Below are 18,914 nucleotides of genomic sequence, written 5' to 3'. Positions count from 1 at the left end.
GAACAAAGGTAACAGCCAGTCAGTAAGGTTACATTAAAGAAGACCTACATCACAAAGGTAAGAGCCAGTCAGTAAGGTTACATTAAAGAAGACCTACATCAGAACAAAGGTAACAGCCAGTCAGTAAGGTTACATTAAAGAAGACCTACATCAGAACAAAAGTAAGAGCCAGTCAGTAAGGTTACATTAAAGAAGACCTACATCACAAAGGTAAGAGCCAGTCAGTAAGATTACATTAAAGAAGACCTACATCAGAACAAAGGTAACAGCCAGTCAGTAAGGTTACATTAAAGAAGACCTACATCAGAACAAAGGTAACAGCCAGTCAGTAAGGTTACATTAAAGAAGACCTACATCACAAAGGTAAGAGCCAGTCAGTAAGATTACATTAAAGAAGACCTACATCAGAACAAAGGTAACAGCCAGTCAGTAAGGTTACATTAAAGAAGACCTACATCAGAACAAAGGTAACAGCCAGTCAGTAAGGTTACATTAAAGAAGACCTACATCAGAACAAAGGTAACAGCCAGTCAGTAAGGTTACATTAAAGAAGACCTTCATCAGAACAAAGGTAACAGCCAGTCAGTAAGGTTACATTAAAGAAGACCTACATCAGAACAAAGGTAACAGCCAGTCAGTAAGGTTACATTAAAGAAGACCTACATCAGAACAAAGGTAACAGCCAGTCAGTAAGGTTACATTAAAGAAGACCTACATCAGAACAAAGGTAACAGCCAGTCAGTAAGGTTACATTAAAGAAGACCTACATCACAAAGGTAAGAGCCAGTCAGTAAGATTACATTAAAGAAGACCTACATCAGAACAAAGGTAACAGCCAGTCAGTAAGGTTACATTAAAGAAGACCTACATCAGAACAAAGGTAACAGCCAGTCAGTAAGGTTACATTAAAGAAGACCTACATCACAAAGGTAACAGCCAGTCAGTAAGGTTACATTAAAGAAGACCTACATCAGAACAAAGGTAATAGCCAGTCAGTAAGGTTACATTAAAGAAGACCTACATCACAAAGGTAAGAGCCAGTCAGTAAGATTACATTAAAGAAGACCTACATCAGAACAAAGGTAACAGCCAGTCAGTAAGGTTACATTAAAGAAGACCTACATCAGAACAAAGGTAACAGCCAGTCAGTAAGGTTACATTAAAGAAGACCTACATCAGAACAAAGGTAAGAGCCAGTCAGTAAGGTTACATTAAAGAAGACCTACATCAGAACAAAGGTAACAGCCAGTCAGTAAGGTTACATTAAAGAAGACCTACATCACAAAGGTAAGAGCCAGTCAGTAAGGTTACATTAAAGAAGACCTACATCAGAACAAAGGTAACAGCCAGTCAGTAAGGTTACATTAAAGAAGACCTACATCAGAACAAAGGTAACAGCCAGTCAGTAAGGTTACATTAAAGAAGACCTACATCAGAACAAAGGTAAGAGCCAGTCAGTAAGGTTACATTAAAGAAGACCTACATCAGAACAAAGGTAACAGCCAGTCAGTAAGGTTACATTAAAGAAGACCTACATCACAAAGGTAAGAGCCAGTCAGTAAGGTTACATTAAAGAAGACCTACATCAGAACAAAGGTAACAGCCAGTCAGTAAGGTTACATTAAAGAAGACCAACCAAGAAAAAGATCATCCTTGATACATTTTGTATGTAAAATGCAGTTTATCGTCAGGCTTCTGCCTACAAACCGATGTGTGTTTGTGTGTCTTTTCGCACGTGCGTGTGTGCGTGTGTGCGTGCGTGCGTGTGTGTGTGCGTGTGCGTGTGTGCGTGCGTGCATGCGTGTGTGTGTGTGTGTGCGTGCGTGCGAGTGTGTGCGTGTGCGTGTGCGTGTGCATGCGTGTGTGCGTGTGCGTGTGCATGCGTGTGTGTGTGTGTGTGTGCGTGCGTGCGAGTGTGTGTGTGTGTGCGTGCATGTGTGTGTGCGTTATCGTGCGTGTGTGTGTGTGTGTGTGTGTGGGGGTCCAGGTGCGGAGGGTCCCTGGCTCTAGCGGAAGGCTCCACAAGACGGAGGACGGCGAGTGGGAGTGGAGCGACGAGGAGCTGGATGTGGAGAGTGAGGAGGGCAAGGCCGCCGTCGCCGCCCTGAGGGTGAGCCCCACCACGAGCTGCTCCTCCGTCTCCTTCTCCTCCTCCACCTCCTCTTCTTCCTCTCCTTCTCCTCCTCCACCTCTTCTTCCTCTCCTCCTCCTTCTCCTCCTCCACCTCTTCCTCCTCTCCTCCTCCACCTCTTCTTCCTCACCCCTGTCTCCTTCTCATACTCAGCCTTTGGCTTCCACCCTTCTTTCTGCTTGTCCTCTTTCCCTTCCCTTTTTCCCAATACTTCTTCTCCTTTTTCTGCTGTTCCTCTCCCATTCACCTCCTCCCCCAACTCTTCCTCCTTTTCTGCTCCTCCTCCTCTTCCTCTACTTTCTCCCTCTCCTCATCCACCTCTTTGTCCTCCTCCACCTCCTCTTTCTCCTCTCTTTCTCTTCCTGGCGCGTTAGCACCCGATAAAGCATGTCCCCACAGTCTATAATCTGATACACAATCAAGAAAGATGTCCTCATAATGTCCTCATATCACCAGTTCCACTTCCATCATTTCCATGCTCCTCTCTAGTGTCTGTCACATGTCAGTGTGTTTGCCAGTGTGTCTCTTGTTGTGTTATCTCCACTGAGTCTCCTACTATGTGTGTGTGTGTGCGTGTGTGTGTGTTTATTATCTTGTGTCCGGCGAAGGAGCAGCAGTCGAAGGCTGTTTGCGCGCCCAGGCGACAAGTGCGCTTCTCCTTCCCGCTCGAGCTGCCCACGGCCAGGGTTGTCCTTCTGCCAACACAATACACATGGCTGTTCCTAACAAGGAAGGGACTCTCTCTGTCCCACCAGGACAGGAACACATTCACCCAGACAAGCATAGGAGGAGAGCGGGCCAGAGACATGGCGAGGGACAGGCCTGGAGAGAGAGGGAGAGCAGAGGCATGGGGAGAGAGGGAGAGAGCAGAGGCCTGGGGAGAGAGGGAGAGAGCAGAGGCATGGAGAGAGAGGGAGAGAGCAGAGGCATGGGGAGAGAGGGAGAGAGCAGAGGCATGGAGAGAGAGGGAGAGAGCAGAGGCATGGGGAGAGAGGGAGAGAGCAGAGGCCTGGGGAGAGAGGGAGAGAGCAGAGGCATGGAGAGAGAGGGAGAGAGCAGAGGCATGGGGAGAGGGAGAGAGCAGAGACATGGGGAGAGAGAGAGAGAGCAGAGACATGGGGAGAGAGGGAGAGCAGAGGCATGGGGAGAGAGGGAGAGAGCAGAGGCATGGAGAGAGAGGGAGAGAGCAGAGGCATGGAGAGAGAGGGAGAGAGCAGAGGCATGGGGAGAGAGGGAGAGCAGAGGCATGGGGAGAGAGGGAGAGAGCAGAGGCCTGGGGAGAGAGCAGAGGCATGGAGAGAGGGAGAGAGCAGAGGCATGGGGAGAGAGGGAGAGAGCAGAGGCCTGGGGAGAGAGGGAGAGAGCAGAGGCATGGGGAGAGAGGGAGAGAGCAGAGGCATGGGGAGAGAGGGAGAGAGCAGAGGCATGGGGAGAGAGGGAGAGAGCAGAGGCATGGGGAGAGAGGGAGAGAGCAGAGGCATGGGGAGAGAGGGAGAGAGCAGAGACATGGGGAGAGAGGGAGAGAGCAGAGACATGGGGAGAGAGGGAGAGAGCAGAGACATGGGGAGAGAGGGAGAACAGAGACATGGGGAGAGAGGGAGAGAGCAGAGACATGGGGAGAGAGGCAGAGAGCAGAGGCATGGGGAGAGAGGGAGAGAGCAGAGGCATGGGGAGAGAGAGAGAGCAGAGGCATGGGGAGAGAGGGAGAGAGCAGAGGCATGGGGAGAGAGGGAGAGAGCAGAGGCATGGGGAGAGAGGGAGAGAGCAGAGGCATTGGGAGAGAGGGAGAGAGCAGAGGCATGGGGAGAGGGAGAGAGCAGAGACATGGGGAGAGAGGGAGAGAGCAGAGGCATGGGGAGAGAGGGAGAGAGCAGAGACATGGGGAGAGAGAGGGAGAGAGCAGAGGCATGGGGAGAGAGAGGGAGAGAGCAGAGGCATGGGGAGAGAGGGAGAGAGCAGAGGCATGGGGAGAGAGCAGAGACATGGGGAGAGAGGGAGAGAGCAGAGGCATGGGGAGAGAGAGAGAGAGAGAGAGAGAGAGAGCAGAGGCATGGGGAGAGAGGGAGAGAGCAGAGACATGGGGAGAGAGGGAGAGAGCAGAGGCATGGGGAGAGAGGGAGAGAGCAGAGACATTGGGAGAGAGGGAGAGAGCAGAGGCATTGGGAGAGGGAGAGAGCAGAGGCACGGGGAGAGAGAGAGAGAGCAGAGGCATGGGGAGAGAGGGAGAGAGCAGAGGCATGGGGAGAGAGGGAGAGAGCAGAGGCATGGGGAGAGAGGGAGAGAGCAGAGGCATGGGGAGAGAGGGAGAGAGCAGAGGCCTGGAGAGAGAGGGAGAGAGGGAGAGAGCAGAGGCCTGGAGAGAGAGGGAGAGAGGGAGAGAGCAGAGGCATGGGGAGAGAGGGAGAAAGCAGAGGCATGGGGAGAGAGGAAGAGAGGGAGAGAGCAGAGGCATGGGGAGAGAGGGAGAGAGCAGAGACATTGGGAGAGAGGGAGAGAGCAGAGGCATGGGGAGAGAGGGAGAGAGCAGAGGCATGGGGAGAGAGGGAGAGAGCAGAGACATGGGGAGAGAGAGAGAGAGACTGTAGGTTCTAGCGATGTGATGTACAGATGGTTAAAAGCTCTTCAAGGGTTAGCCTCTTATCTCTGTGTCCTTCTTGCTAACGTAGGAATGTCGTTATCCACAATTTTGTAACTCGAGGCATTTGTACTTTTCTACAGTTGTTTCTAGCTAGCTCCAGTCCAAATAGACGATGGGTTTGGTTCAGTCGTAAAAGGGAAGAATGTCACCAGGGCAACGGAGGACCGCCAGTGAATGATCACAAGTCCCTCGTCGGGGAATGACAGAACGCTCCCCGGGTCGGAGACGTACAGACACTCTGTGCTCGTAGTTCCAGGGCTAGCCTTGCGCATTTATGTTGGGGTCAGCATAGATCATTTGGATCATTTGCACACCACGGTAACATTGGATGCAACTTCAAATTGTTCCCGAGCTCTCAGAAAGCCTGCGTGGGTGTGTGTAGACCAGCTGAGATCAGAGCGGGGTCCCATTCCTGGAAGCCATGTGTATTTCTATTCTTCAATCACGTTTGCAGTAACTTCTACTGACCTTAATCAAAAGTCCTAATCGAAACCTACAATGCACTACTGATTAACCTGAGTGGACCAATGACTCTCTAATGAATTAAGATAATCTTTAACCACTGATTTGACATTTGGTTTCTTTGATGAATCACATCTTTCACAGGCTCTGCCAGATGCATTTCCTCTCCCAATGTGTAGCTCTGTTTCTATCATGGCCTGATGAATGATTCATCATGGTAAACTGTTTTTAGGAGTTACTACTGGTATAATTAACTACCAGAAACCTAAGTGCTATTACTATGCCTCACTTTGTGTTGCACCGACACATAGAAACTGATCTCAAACCAAAATGGTATGGAAACTGTGGACAGCCTTTTGCGCAACCTGACACCGTTACGTAGGATATCACACTGCTTTACTACAAAGTGACCCAAGTTTGTCTCCATTTCGAAACTGCATTCGAATCCTCGACCAGCGATCAGAACCGAGGCCGTTCACTACACCCATTCGGTCTCTGCTGGCTTTCCTTTGCAGACATTTGGAACGCGACCGTATAATTGTGTGATCACTCTTTGTCTTACAAATAATTCTGCTTCTTCTGTGTTGAGTTTTTTTCAAACCAATCCAACAAAATGCTCTGATTTGTTGCCAGTTGTCATTCGTTTGGATCTCAAATTTCCAAATACATAGTTGGTACTTTTACACATTTGACAATGTTATTGGGGCATTGAAATGCCACACTTGAATTGACATTTATACACACTTAAAAATAAGAATTAAAACAATTTAAATCACATAATGTAGGTAACAGAATCGTATCTCAACTGTAAAAGATTTTACAGTTACAGAACCCAAAGTCGACTATGCCGGCAGTCAGACGCAGGCCAAACAAGTGGCAAAAGTGGACAATATCAATTCTTTATGTTGCGTGTACGTCTGTGCACATATACATCTCTGTGTGTTTCTATCTCGTTCTCTCTTCAAGTTCTGGTCGGCTTGATTTGGGTGTACGAGAAGACTAGTTTCTAAACATACCTTCATGTGTTTCTCCTAGTCGCCCAGAGTTAAGGAGGGATCCGAAAGTTCTGAGGTGGGTGTTAACGATAATAATGATGATGATGTCCCATTCAGTTAACATCTCCCACTGAATCTATTCAGTCTACCTTTAAACCTGCTGGGTTGAATCATACCTGGTATTACAAACGTTTTCAAACCAACTACGCTTTTGTCTCATGATTAAGATTTCAGACTTTTGTTTTATGATAAACAAAAAATAATACATCTCTATATTTTAAATGGTTATTTTAGAATTGATATACTGTTTAACATTCGGTTGCTCCTTGAATCCAAACAATTACACCTGTGGCATTATGACTAACCTTTACTTGTACATGCATGTATTTATATATGTATTTATTCATTTTTACATATATACATTCATACACACTGTGTGTAAAATAGGACTTTGTGACTACTGAGGCCTCGAGTAGTCATCTCCAGCCCCGGGCCGCGGGTCAGCCCCAGCTACCTCATGCAGCAGGCCAGGCTCTGCTGCAGCCCACGCAGCCCAACTCCCAACCCACTACCCAGGCTGCAGGCCCCGGCCTTCCCACTGCTGCTGTGTCTGCTCAGGTCAGTCCGCCGGCCCGCCCCCCTTGCAGGAGGGCCGAGAGAGTTAGGCCCAATCCGGATTCATTGCTCAACAAAAATCTCCACCTTAACCCTACCCCTACCCCTCAACCCTACCCCTACCCCTTACCCCTACCCCTCAACCCTACCCCTACCCCTTACCCCTACCCCTCAGCCCTACCCCTACCCCTTACCCCTCCCCCTCAACCCTACCCCTACCCCTTACCCCTACCCCTCAACCCTACCCCTACCCCTTACCCCTCCCCCTCAACCCTACCCCTACCCCTTACCCCTCCCCCTCAACCCTACCCCTACCCCTTACCCCTACCCCTCAACCCTACCCCTACCCCTTACCCCTACCCCTCAACCCTACCCCTACCCCTTACCCCTACCCCTCAACCCTACCCCTACCCCTTACCCCTACCCCTCAACCCTACCCCTACCCCTTACCCCTACCCCTCAACCCTACCCCTACCCCTTACCCCTACCCCTACCCCTCAACCCTACCCCTCAACCCTACCCCTACCCCTCAACCCTACCCCTACCCCTTACCCCTACCCCTCAACCCTACCCCTACCCCTTACCCCTACCCCTCAACCCTACCCCTACCCCTCAACCCTACCCCTACCCCTTACCCCTACCCCTCAACCCTACCCCTACCCCTCAACCCTACCCCTACCCCTTACCCCTACCCCTACCCCTCAACCCTACCCCTCAACCCTACCCCTACCCCTCAACCCTACCCCTACCCCTCAACCCTACCCCTACCCCTTACCCCTCCCCCTCAACCCTACCCCTACCCCTTACCCCTACCCCTCAACCCTACCCCTACCCCTTACCCCTACCCCTCAACCCTACCCCTACCCCTTACCCCTACCCCTACCCCTCAACCCTACCCCTCAACCCTACCCCTACCCCTCAACCCTACCCCTACCCCTTACCCCTACCCCTCAACCCTACCCCTACCCCTTACCCCTACCCCTCAACCCTACCCCTACCCCTTACCCCTACCCCTCAACCCTACCCCTACCCCTTACCCCTACCCCTACCCCTCAACCCTACCCCTCAACCCTACCCCTACCCCTCAACCCTACCCCTACCCCTCAACCCTACCCCTACCCCTTACCCCTCCCCCTCAACCCTACCCCTACCCCTTACCCCTACCCCTCAACCCTACCCCTACCCCTTACCCCTACCCCTCAACCCTACCCCTACCCCTTACCCCTACCCCTCAACCCTACCCCTACCCCTTACCCCTACCCCTCAACCCTACCCCTACCCCTTACCCCTCCCCCTCAACCCTACCCCTACCCCTTACCCCTCCCCCTCAACCCTACCCCTACCCCTTACCCCTACCCCTCAACCCTACCCCTACCCCTTACCCCTACCCCTCAACCCTACCCCTACCCCTTACCCCTCCCCCTCAACCCTACCCCTACCCCTTACCCCTACCCCTCAACCCTACCCCTACCCCTTACCCCTCCCCCTCAACCCTACCCCTACCCCTTACCCCTACCCCTCAACCCTACCCCTACCCCTACCCCTACCCCTCAACCCTACCCCTACCCCTTACCCCTACCCCTCAACCCTACCCCTACCCCTTACCCCTACCCCTCAACCCTACCCCTACCCCTTACCCCTACCCCTTACCCCTACCCCTCCACCCTACCCCTACGAAATGGGACGACAACCCTTCAAGACCCAGTTACAGTGCGTCATTAGTAGTTATTGACGGGGTTTTGATCTTTATTTTAATTTTATTTTTTTTAGCTTTTGATACATTATCTGTTTCTTGAATTTTACTGTATAGTTTGAATGTCTTAGGATTGCAACCTTACCCACTTGAAAAAGCACAGTATGATTAGATAAGAATATCATTCATGCTCACAATCTGTTACAAACTGCAGACACTTTATTTTGGATCAAACATTATACAAGATCAACATAATGGGCCCTATCTTGCATCCGGCGCAATTGACTTTCTACGCTGACGCATGTGTCGTTGCTAGTTTGCAACTGGCGCAGAGCGTTCTTTTCCCTCCACCGCCACGCGTCGGTAAATTAGGGAATGATCTTGCGCCCCAAGGGGCGGTTCGGTGAAAGGAGGAGGCGTGTTCTGGCGCAAACGTTCCCTGGTGCTATTTTGCAGTTTCAGGAACCACTTGCGCCACAAACCAGGAAATACCTGGTTTAAAGTGAGTGGCGCGTTGTTCAGATGCTATTTTAAGGGCGCATGCATAATGTTGCTTGTGCACCTCGCACATACACTTTGCTTCTCTCATCTACCTAGCCACACATTCTTGGTAAATTATTTGGGAAAGAACAGCTTATACAGCGGTAATAAGTTGTACTTTTAAATCAATGCATCTGCTAACACATATTTCACATACTCATTTCATTCCATTTCCATACGAATTCGGAAAATGAAACTGAAGGAAGCGAGTGGATCCATGTGTGTGTTTGTGTATGTTTGCGCGTGCGTCCTTGGCACGCCCTGCGACTCGCGAGCAGGGAACAACCAGAGTTGTGAGTGCGCGAATAGCAGCTATATGTGCGAAAAAGTTGAAACGATTTTATGTGCAGTGAATCTGAAATCAAATGTGTGGAAGTCCTTTGGGTCTTGCCTCTGACAAAAGCTTCGCAATTTTTTTAACTGTGTAGGACAGCGATCAAGTCATTTACATTTACATTTAGGGCATTTAGCAGACGCTTTTATCCAAAGCGACTTACAATAAGTAGATTTGTCATAGGAAGTGAAACAACATGTGGCTGTCGGTACAGTAAAGATGTTCATAGAGCCAAGTGCAAGTACTAACAATCGCTAGGCTAACCCATTCCCCGTGTACAGCAATGCTAGCAGCTACTGCAGATGTTACACAATTAAGTACTATGAATAAGTGCAATGTAGATTAAGTGTGTACAATAAGTGCATACATTAAGTGCCAGGACGTACAACATACAATGGTGGCCGGAAGGGGCTGAGTAGCTATGCAGAGTCGAGGTGAACTCTGAACAGGTGAGTTTTGAGTCTTTTGCGGAAGCTGGTGAGCGACTCTGCGGTCCTGACATCGGCAGGGAGCTCGTTCCACCACTGAGGTCCCAAAACAGAGAAAAGTTGTGACTTTGTTGATCGACCTTTGCTTGCTCTTAGCGATGGCGGTACCAGACGTCCAGTTGAGGTAGTTGAGCGGAGGGATTGAGCTGGGGTGTGTGGCTTTACCAATACTTGGAGGTAGGCAGGTGCAGTTCCATCGACTGCCTTGTATGCCAGAACCATCATCTTGAATCTGAGGCGAGCTATTACAGGGAGCCAGTGGAGGTCTCGGAAGAGGGGGGTCACATGGGAGAACTTCGGTAGGTTGCACACGAGGCGCACTGCCGCATTCTGGATGCGCTGCAAAGGTTTAATCGCAGAGGCAGGGAGTCCAGCCAGGAGCGAGTTGCAGTAGTCGAGGCGGGAGATGACCAGTGATTGGACTAGAAGCTGAGCTGCTTCCCTTGTGAGGAAAGGCTGGATCCTGCAGATGTTGTAAAGTGCAAATCTGCAGGATCGGGCCACCGCAGTGATGTTTGCGGTGCAGCATAAATGATTGTCCAGTACCACACCGAGGTTTCTTGCAGTTGGAGAGCCCAGGGATCTGGTATATAGGGAGAACAGACGAGGCCCCATTACCGAGCCTTGAGGGACACCAGTTTCAAGCATGCAAGGTTTGGACAAGGAGCCATTCCATGTTACCTGATAAGTGCGATTCGTCAGGTAGGATGTAAACCAGGAAAGGGCAGATTCAGCAATGCCAAGTTCAGCGAGAGTGGCAAGGAGGATCTGGTGGTTCACCATGTCAAATGCTGCGGACAGGTAGAGGAGAATGAGAACCGATGAGAGGTCTATAAATAAACAAATAAATAGACATGTAGTTCTAAATTTATAATTTTTTTCCCCATGCCATACAGAAATAAATATAAAAACCTAAGATTCCATGGGCCCTATACCATATATATATATATTTGAAAGTAGCCAATGTCTTTTATAGAAGGCTTATTTTAATTAATAGAAAATGTATGTATATTAACTATCTATCAGATTGATTCATATCTCATCAAATCGCACCGGATCGTTAGAACATTGAATCGAATCGCATTGAATCGTTCAATATTAAAATGTATCGTCCCTGAATCATATCGTAGCACATGTATCTAGATACGTATCAGATCGTCCTATAAAGGAGAGATGCGCAACCCTAATAAATATCATACAAACAAGAACGAGTGATATAATGGAACTAATATTACACATTACAAAAAGGCATCAACCATCACATTTTAAGAATAACTTGGTCGGTTTTAAACCATCATTGGATGGTTAATCTTTCTGTTTCCTGGGGGTTTGGGGGCTTAGGGCTACCAATGCAGAGGAGGGGCTTGAGGTGGTGGAGGGATGGGCTCTGTGATGGCAGCGGCCTCAATGATCTCCTGAAAGAAAACATAACAAATAAGAAGGAATTGTATGGCATAACTGGGTTATATGGCCACATGTTATGTACAATATATAATAACTGATAGATATTTCTTGCAAAATAAATGAAAAAATACACTGGTTTATAAAAAGAAACAACATCACATTCATCAACCATTCTCCAGGCTAATAAGCATTTTTAAAACAAATGATTGCATTACTTGGCAGGGGATTAAAGCTTATCTTCAACCTGGGGTCCCTAAAACATGGAACATATGGATATCATACGACATGAGCCCGGCAGCTGCCCGACCGCGGGCTGCCTGACCGGGCAAGGCCGGCCTGCCGCGGAGCCCCCGGCGTGATTATTAACATAGAAAACACTGACATTTGTGCTTTTCAATCCTGTCGCATCTTTTCGCCCGCCATCTTTTTCTTTCAAGGTATTGTGGGAGAAAGTCACAACTGGAGCATTCTCAGTTTCCTTGAGTGTGCCCATCGAAAATCTCAATTTTCGAAGGGGGGACGTAAGCCCTCCCCCTTACCCCTTACCCCTTACCCTTCCTTTAAATGGGTTTCGGACACGGCTCCACGGCGCGTGAACACGCCACAGCGAGGGGTAGGGCTGAGATTTTGCTATGAGCAATGAAATCAGATTCAGCCTTAGTCTATTGATTTAGAGACAATATGAAGACGTTTTTGTGACATTAAGCTAAAGTGCTAAAGAGTGCAGCTCTTTAGAGCATAACTTGAACTCAGAGTTCAGAGTTTGGGCATGTCAGTTCAACACAAAATAATGAAGCTGATAAAGTTGTTATATAATGAAGTTATACATTGAAGTTGATAGCTTTGTATTTAAAATGAGGTCTTACTGATGCATAGTTCCATTGATGTTGTGTTTGTGTGTTGGCAGATCCTAACATCAACAAGTGATCCTAAGGCCCCCATCAGCCTGGTGTTACGGTTAAGGTGGGGAAACCAACGGTTCATGTCCCTTAATAAAGAAGCACTAAGAAAGATTTGGAGGGCGTTCTTCTAACAAACATGAGTTTGAAAATAAATCCCCCAGCAGCAAGTGGGCAGAGAAAGGCACCCAAGAACTCCACTTTATAGAGAATTCTCCTGATTGGTAGCTACAAAACAAAAACTGATTGGTCGTTCTTTGGCCTGCTACACAGGCTACTACACATTCTTAGTTTTGAATTCAAGAGGTTTTGTTGCAGAAGATTGTGTTTACAGATAGCTGTCAGAATGTTATTCTTTGATCATTTTGACACAAATATTACTTACTGTTCCTTTAAAGTATTGTTTGTTCAGACTAAGAGCCGAGGAATTATGTCTTGCATTAGGTTTATCAGGGCTCCAGATTGTGACCAAATGGTCACATTTTGCGACAAATTTTGAGAGTGTGCGACTGAATTTTACATCTGGTCGCTCATGTGCGACCAGTAATTTTATTTATTTTTTTACACGTTAATCGTGGAAGCGGTGCGTCAATGAATCCTGAATCTGTAGCAGACCAATGAGTGAGAAGGAGAGGGAATGGCCGCTGTTAGTGGCTAATGTGTGAAGGGGGAGGGTCCTAGATGTGCGTGCGTAAACATCTGTGAGGAGGAGAAAGATTTCACAACCTGCTACGTGCGTTTGAACAATGACCTAGCGAACTATTGACTCGTTCTTCAGACATGCGGCTAGTGTGCCAGTGCCAGAGTCCTGCACGGGTATTATTTTGCAAACCCATACCCGCCCTTACCCGCAATACTAAAAACCACATCTGACCCGTGTTCCGACTGTAGCGCGAATTACATTACGCAACCGACCAGACTCGCTATAAATTGATATCGACGCCCGACCCGCACCCGAAGGAAAATTAGACACATTAGATGGAACGCGGGGTATTGCACTATCTGGTGTTTGGCGTGGTACTTTAGATTGCTTTGCAAACAAAGCCCATCATCCACTGTTGATGGTTTTAGTTAGAATCCTCCATCCTGAATAACATATCCAGCACCGGAGAGGTCTAAAAGAGCACTGTTCAGGCGTCCGACCCGCACCCGACGCAGAACATTATTTTTCACCCGTTTCATCCAAAGTAACCGCTGGTATCCGGACCTGGTCAGGACTCTGCTTCAGGTGCCATAAAGGGCTTTTCACACAGGAGACGTTTGTCGCGCCTCCTGCGTTCTCAATGGAGATGCCAGCGGGCAGAGAGGAGGTGCAGCGTCCTGTCAAGCGGCACGACAAGCGGGCGCACTCCCGCGAAACTGTCGCTTCCGTGCTCGTCGAACGCATGCATGCACACGTGGAAACAGTTGGTATAGATGAGACTCACAATAAAATGTTACGCTGAATTTGAAACCGCACATTGTAATTTATGCATCTATTATCAAAATATGTATTAGTAATACAGTGAAAATTTGGAGAAATGTGAATATTTGGTTTGCATGTTGATTCACGCTGCCCCTACAATGTTCAGTTAGGGGCCACAGTACTCCAAGTGTAAATAGTTAATCTAGCTAATAAAAGAGAGTTGTGTTTGTCTTCCATTTACAGTAATTTGTGAGGTGTTTAATATTTCAAAATTTTTGCTGCAAATAATTGGATACTAGAGTGAGCGATCAGATCACTCTATATCAAGGTTCTTATTTTTCCATTTCCTTCATTGCAGAAATTTAAAGAAGGAACTAAATGACATCCGCTTTGAATTCATGCCAGGACGAGGTCAGTAAGATGAAGTGATTCCTAAAAGCCAAACCCTGATTCAGACTCCTGGCAGCAGCACATGGGCCCCTCTCCATTGAGTTCTCTCCCTCTCTTCCCTGTCCTCAGACACGGCTGATGGCGTCTCTCAGGAGTTGGTCTCCGCAGGCCTTGTTGACGGCAGGGATTTAGTTATAGGTTAGTAGCCCTGCTCTACGGACAGAGGACATGCTTGTTGACCCCTGCTGTGTCTGACCACCTAATATGGGGAATTAGACCCTTTTGTTGAATGCCTTCCCAGAGATCTGCACTGGCTTCATTTCTATAGTGAGCTGAGAAGGACAAGTCAGTCAATATGTGTTCTTTGTCTTTTCAGTTGCTGCTAATTTGCAGAAAATAGTGGATGAGCCTCAGTCGAACCGAAATGTGACCTTCAAACTGGTAAGTGGCTGTGGTCCCTTGCTCTAGGGCATCACCCCATAACAAAGTAGTGGTCAACAGTGTTGGGAATGGTGTCGTTACAAGGTTACTGGAACCAGTCGTGTGTGTGTGTGTGTGTGTGTGCGGGTGTGTGTGATTTGTATTTTACCAAACAAAAATACAGTTGGTTATGGTAACGCCTGGCAAAAAAAACAATTAATTATCAGATCTTAAAACGGTACCTTAGTTATTTAAATAATTTCAGCCAACCCTGGTGTTGAGAGTAGAGGATGAGTTAAAGGACGTGGAGTTTAAGGGAGGATTAGTTTAAAGGAGGATGAGTCTCTTCCGTCCTCCAGAATGGTCCGGACCACACTAAGCAGTCCAAGGCTGCGTGTGTCCGTGGTTAATGCCTGTGTTCTGTCTCTCCTCTCCACCTTCCAGGCCTCTGGGTGGAGGCCAGTGTGTCCTTGGTTAATGCCTGTGTTCTGTCTCTCCTCTCCACCTTCCAGGCCTCTGGGTGGAGGCCAGTGTGTCAATGGTTAATGCCTGTGTTCTGTCTCTCCTCTTCACCTTCCAGGCCTCTGGGTGGAGGCCAGTGTGTCCTTGGTTAATGCCTGTGTTCTGTCTCTCCTCTCCACCTTCCAGGCCTCTGGGTGGAGGCCAGTGTGTCCGTGGTTAATGCCTGTGTTCTGTCTCTCCTCTCCACCTTCCAGGCCTCTGGGTGGAGGCCAGTGTGTCCGTGGTTAATGCCTGTGTTCTGTCTCTCCTCTCCACCTTCCAGGCCTCTGGGTGGAGGCCAGTGTGTCCTTGGTTAATGCCTGTGTTCTGTCTCTCCTCTCCACCTTCCAGGCCTCTCGGTGGAGGCCAGTGTGTCCGTGGTTAATGCCTGTGTTCTGTCTCTCCCCTCCACCTTCCAGGCCTCTGGGTGGAGGCCAGTGTGTCCTTGGTTAATGCCTGTGTTCTGTCTCTCCTCTCCACCTTCCAGGCCTCTGGGTGGAGGCCAGTGTGTCCGTGGTTAATGCCTGTGTTCTGTCTCTCCTCTCCACCTTCCAGGCCTCTGGGTGGAGGCCAGTGTGTCCTTGGTTAATGCCTGTGTTCTGTCTCTCCTCTCCACCTTCCATGCCTCTGTGTGGAGGCCAGTGTGTCCGTGGTTAATGCCTGTGTTCTGTCTCTCCTCTCCACCTTCCAGGCCTCTCAGTGGAGGCCAGTGTGTCCTTGGTTAATGCCTGTGTTCTGTCTCTCCTCTCCACCTTCCAGGCCTCTGGGTGGAGGCCAGTGTGTCCGTGGTTAATGCCTGTGTTCTGTCTCTCCTCTCCACCTTCCAGGCCTCTGGTTGGAGGCCAGTGTGTCCTTGGTTAATGCCTGTGTTCTGTCTCTCCTCTCCACCTTCCAGGCCTCTGGGTGGAGGCCAGTGTGTCCGTGGTTAATGCCTGTGCTCTGTCTCTCCTCTCCACCTTCCAGGCCTCTGGGTGGAGGCCAGTGTGTCCGTGGTTAATGCCTGTGTTCTGTCTCTCCTCTCCACCTTCCAGGCCTCTGGGGTTGATGCCAGTGAAATACCAGACGACGTCAAGCTGATGGGCTTCGCTCAGCTCAGTATTAGTTAAACAAATAGGAAAATGGGACTTGCCTAAAAGAAATGTTAAAATGATACAAAAAAATAAATCATATGCATTTTTGTTTAATTCTTTGGCCGTAAAGAAACCACTACTGCCAAAGAAGAGAGGCAGCATGCCTGCCAGCAGGGGGCAGGACACCGCAGCGGACTGTAACAGTAACACGGTTTACAGTATATATGTAGGATGAAGGATCTGACGTCTTTAACGTCCATGCTCTCTGCTCTCCCGCTCTTACTCTGTGTCATGTGCTGCATCTTCCCCATCTGAAGCCCTTAAACCTGGTCCCTGTAACAAGGCCTTATCTTCATCACATCTGAAGCCCTTAAACCTGCTCCCTGTAACAAGGCCTTATCTTCATCTCAGCTGCTGAACGGGTCCCTCGCCTCCCCACAAAACCACATGAAAGTGGTTTATATTGCTGATGTTTTAGTTTATTTGTTCTTTTTTCTATTTTCTTTTGGTTGGAGGGGGACTCAATCAGAAGCCAGCCTGATGTGGAACCGTTACAGGCATCGTCACGTCACGCAACAGTCAACTGATAAATAAAGACTCACTAAAACCTTCACATAAGCCAAAACAACTTCACTACAGCATTGCTTTACCCCTTAACCCGTCATGGCTGTATTGGCATGTCACCTGCTGCCAGAGCTGCTGAAGTGGAGCCAAGGAGCGCTAGTCCGGCTGGATCCAGTCAATGTGGGTTTAAACGTTGTAGTTTTATCCGCGCCAAGTGGACGAGTGATTGTTCAGTTCCAAAAGTGAAACCGTCAGGGATGATGTAATGTAAGAATAATATTTACTTTTATTTTGGTTTTCTTTTCCGATTGGTGGTATCCTTGTGGTGCATATAAAACCTATAACTAATTGATCTAATGTCATCTCTGAAGGCCTACATCAGAACTCTTTTTCCTTCCTTTGTGTTCTGTTTTAATGGAGGGTAGCACTCCGGCCTTGTGTACCAAATCACTGTTAGGACTTTCCATAAAAGTGAATATATTAAAGTTTGTAAATTAATGTTTTTCACCAACATCACTGGAAGCCACAAGTGTTGTATGAGCAAATATGTGTACTGTATGTCTGTTGGTGTATAACGCGATTTCTCTGTTTGGAATCAGATTCTCAAAGACTTTAAAGTGCATATTTGCTTATTTGGAAGAACAATTCGTACTTAACTTAACTTCTAGTACGTAAATAAGACCATATGGCTTTGATTCTTTTTTATATGGGTGGTTTCATTTCTTGATATTTCATTTTTTCTTCTCTTCTGTCCTATGAGGAGATTTGGGATTGTAGCGGGGGAAAGGAGAACGACAGGAAAGGAAATGTAATGTTTACTTATTCTGTTTTTGCAATCCACACCGTTGGTATGATTCAAATGTGGCTTATTCACGCAGGTTTGAAGTCCTATGCTTGAACACGTTACGGTGGGATTCAGCCATTGTCGGGCAACAATACAAGCCCTGTCCAGGTCACTTTCTTTAGTCCTGAGCTAAGTCAATAAAGAGTTCTCACACTCGTTTAAGATTTCAAAATGGCTGCTTATTATAACACATGCCCTGTGTCACGAGTTTGTGGGTCACTTCATCTTAAAGATGTCTTTTAGTACACAGAACCATGTCACCAAGATGTGCGTTAATATAACCCACTGGCATTGACCTCCATAGGAAATATGTATTACCTATTGGTAATATTATAGTTAAAAGTATGACCTATTGATCTGTGTCTTAAGACCAACTGAAATTTGTGAGGACTGAAAGAAGATGCTGAGTATCTCAGACCCCAGCCTTCTGCCATGTTTCATTTCTTGGTGTTGAGACCTCCCTCTCCAGGTGATTTTTGTCTCTTTAAGAGGTGGGGTCAAATGGCAGGTTTTCTCCTAACGTACAGCAAGGAGCAGAGTATCTAGCTAATATTAAAGGTTCAAACGCGCAGCATTGATGCCATTGCCTGTAGAACGGGCTGTTAAGGTATGGATTTGTCAAACCAGTGTTGGCCAGACTAACCCTGAGGAATCCTTGACACTTCACCCCCCTCTCAAACATAACCTGCTGGGTCTTTATCTCATGCTGCTCAAACTGAGGACACTCAAACACGGGTTTCTTCTTTTTTTTTTTCTTGTGTTCAACTCAGTAGTATCACCACACTGATGTATTTACATTATCCACTCATTTTCAGTTTTCCATGCTTGGTTCTTATAGATTATTTGAGAGTTGACTGCATGTTTGATTCATTATTTCAATCAATAAAGAATGAACATATCCAAACAGATTTCTTTGACTGGTTGTCATTGACTCAAACACTCAATATTTGTTACGGTTACAATGTTGTTGGGGTGTGTCAAAATGCAAGCTTGTTAAAAGGAGTTCAGTAAAATATGTTTTTCTCTAATTGTAATAAATTATTGACCAAACATTTATTCTATTAAAGCCACAATGTTTACGATTAAACTAAAGCAGACATGTCGCTGCATGTGGATTTTCTGCGTGGGGTTGCCCTAACTCGTGTGGGCAGTGTACTTTGAGCATGGCAACAAGCTAATGCCCCCCGCCGCCGAAGAGGTCCTTTCCTTTTCGAAGATCTGCTTATGCGTGGTTTCTATATGTGAACCAACTTTGACGCCCTGAGTTGTTCGTCTTCGGATTGGTTGAAGTCAGTGTTTTTTCACCATTGACTTCCATTATAAAAAATAGGTCGGTGAGCAACTTCAACATTGTTCATTTCAAATTGACACGGATGTAATTTTGTTAGCTATCAAAACAAAACTTTCCATAATATCTAAGGTGGAGGTCCTTCATGGGAACACAAAAGTAACAATGGTGTCTCATTTGGATAATCGTACTTTCTCATAAATCAACCATAACTCAGCCATTCTTAACATGAT

The 18,914-nt window shown here is 47.6% G+C and overlaps 1 protein-coding gene across 3 annotated transcripts in view; it reads left to right on the top strand.

Moving 5' to 3' along the window:
• The window catches only part of LOC307088896 (serine/threonine-protein kinase OSR1-like), a 64,362-nt gene extending 46,061 nt beyond the window's left edge, over positions 1 to 18,301 (top strand). Inside the window, exons 11-19 of one of the 3 annotated variants that reach the window (XM_079754953.1) lie at positions 1,988 to 2,110; positions 2,740 to 2,817; positions 6,267 to 6,302; positions 6,674 to 6,844; positions 12,208 to 12,263; positions 13,963 to 14,015; positions 14,124 to 14,192; positions 14,371 to 14,435; positions 15,947 to 18,301. In XM_079754953.1, coding sequence (XP_079611079.1) covers positions 1,988 to 2,110; positions 2,740 to 2,817; positions 6,267 to 6,302; positions 6,674 to 6,844; positions 12,208 to 12,263; positions 13,963 to 14,015; positions 14,124 to 14,192; positions 14,371 to 14,435; positions 15,947 to 16,021 — 726 coding nt within the window. In that variant the 3' untranslated portion in view covers positions 16,022 to 18,301. The remainder of the gene's footprint in view (positions 1 to 1,987; positions 2,111 to 2,739; positions 2,818 to 6,266; positions 6,303 to 6,673; positions 6,845 to 12,207; positions 12,264 to 13,962; positions 14,016 to 14,123; positions 14,193 to 14,370; positions 14,436 to 15,946) is intronic. The other 2 variants (XM_079754952.1, XR_013812590.1) reach the window with 2 other exon arrangements.
• The last annotated feature ends 613 nt before the right edge of the window (positions 18,302 to 18,914 follow it).

This window comes from Pollachius pollachius (genome assembly GCF_949987615.1).
Source record: "Pollachius pollachius genome assembly, chromosome: 17".
In the NCBI taxonomy this organism is placed as follows: Eukaryota; Metazoa; Chordata; class Actinopteri; order Gadiformes; family Gadidae; genus Pollachius; species Pollachius pollachius.
The sequence above is the reverse complement of the archived record's forward strand: the minus strand, read 5'-3'. Positions and strand labels throughout refer to the sequence as shown.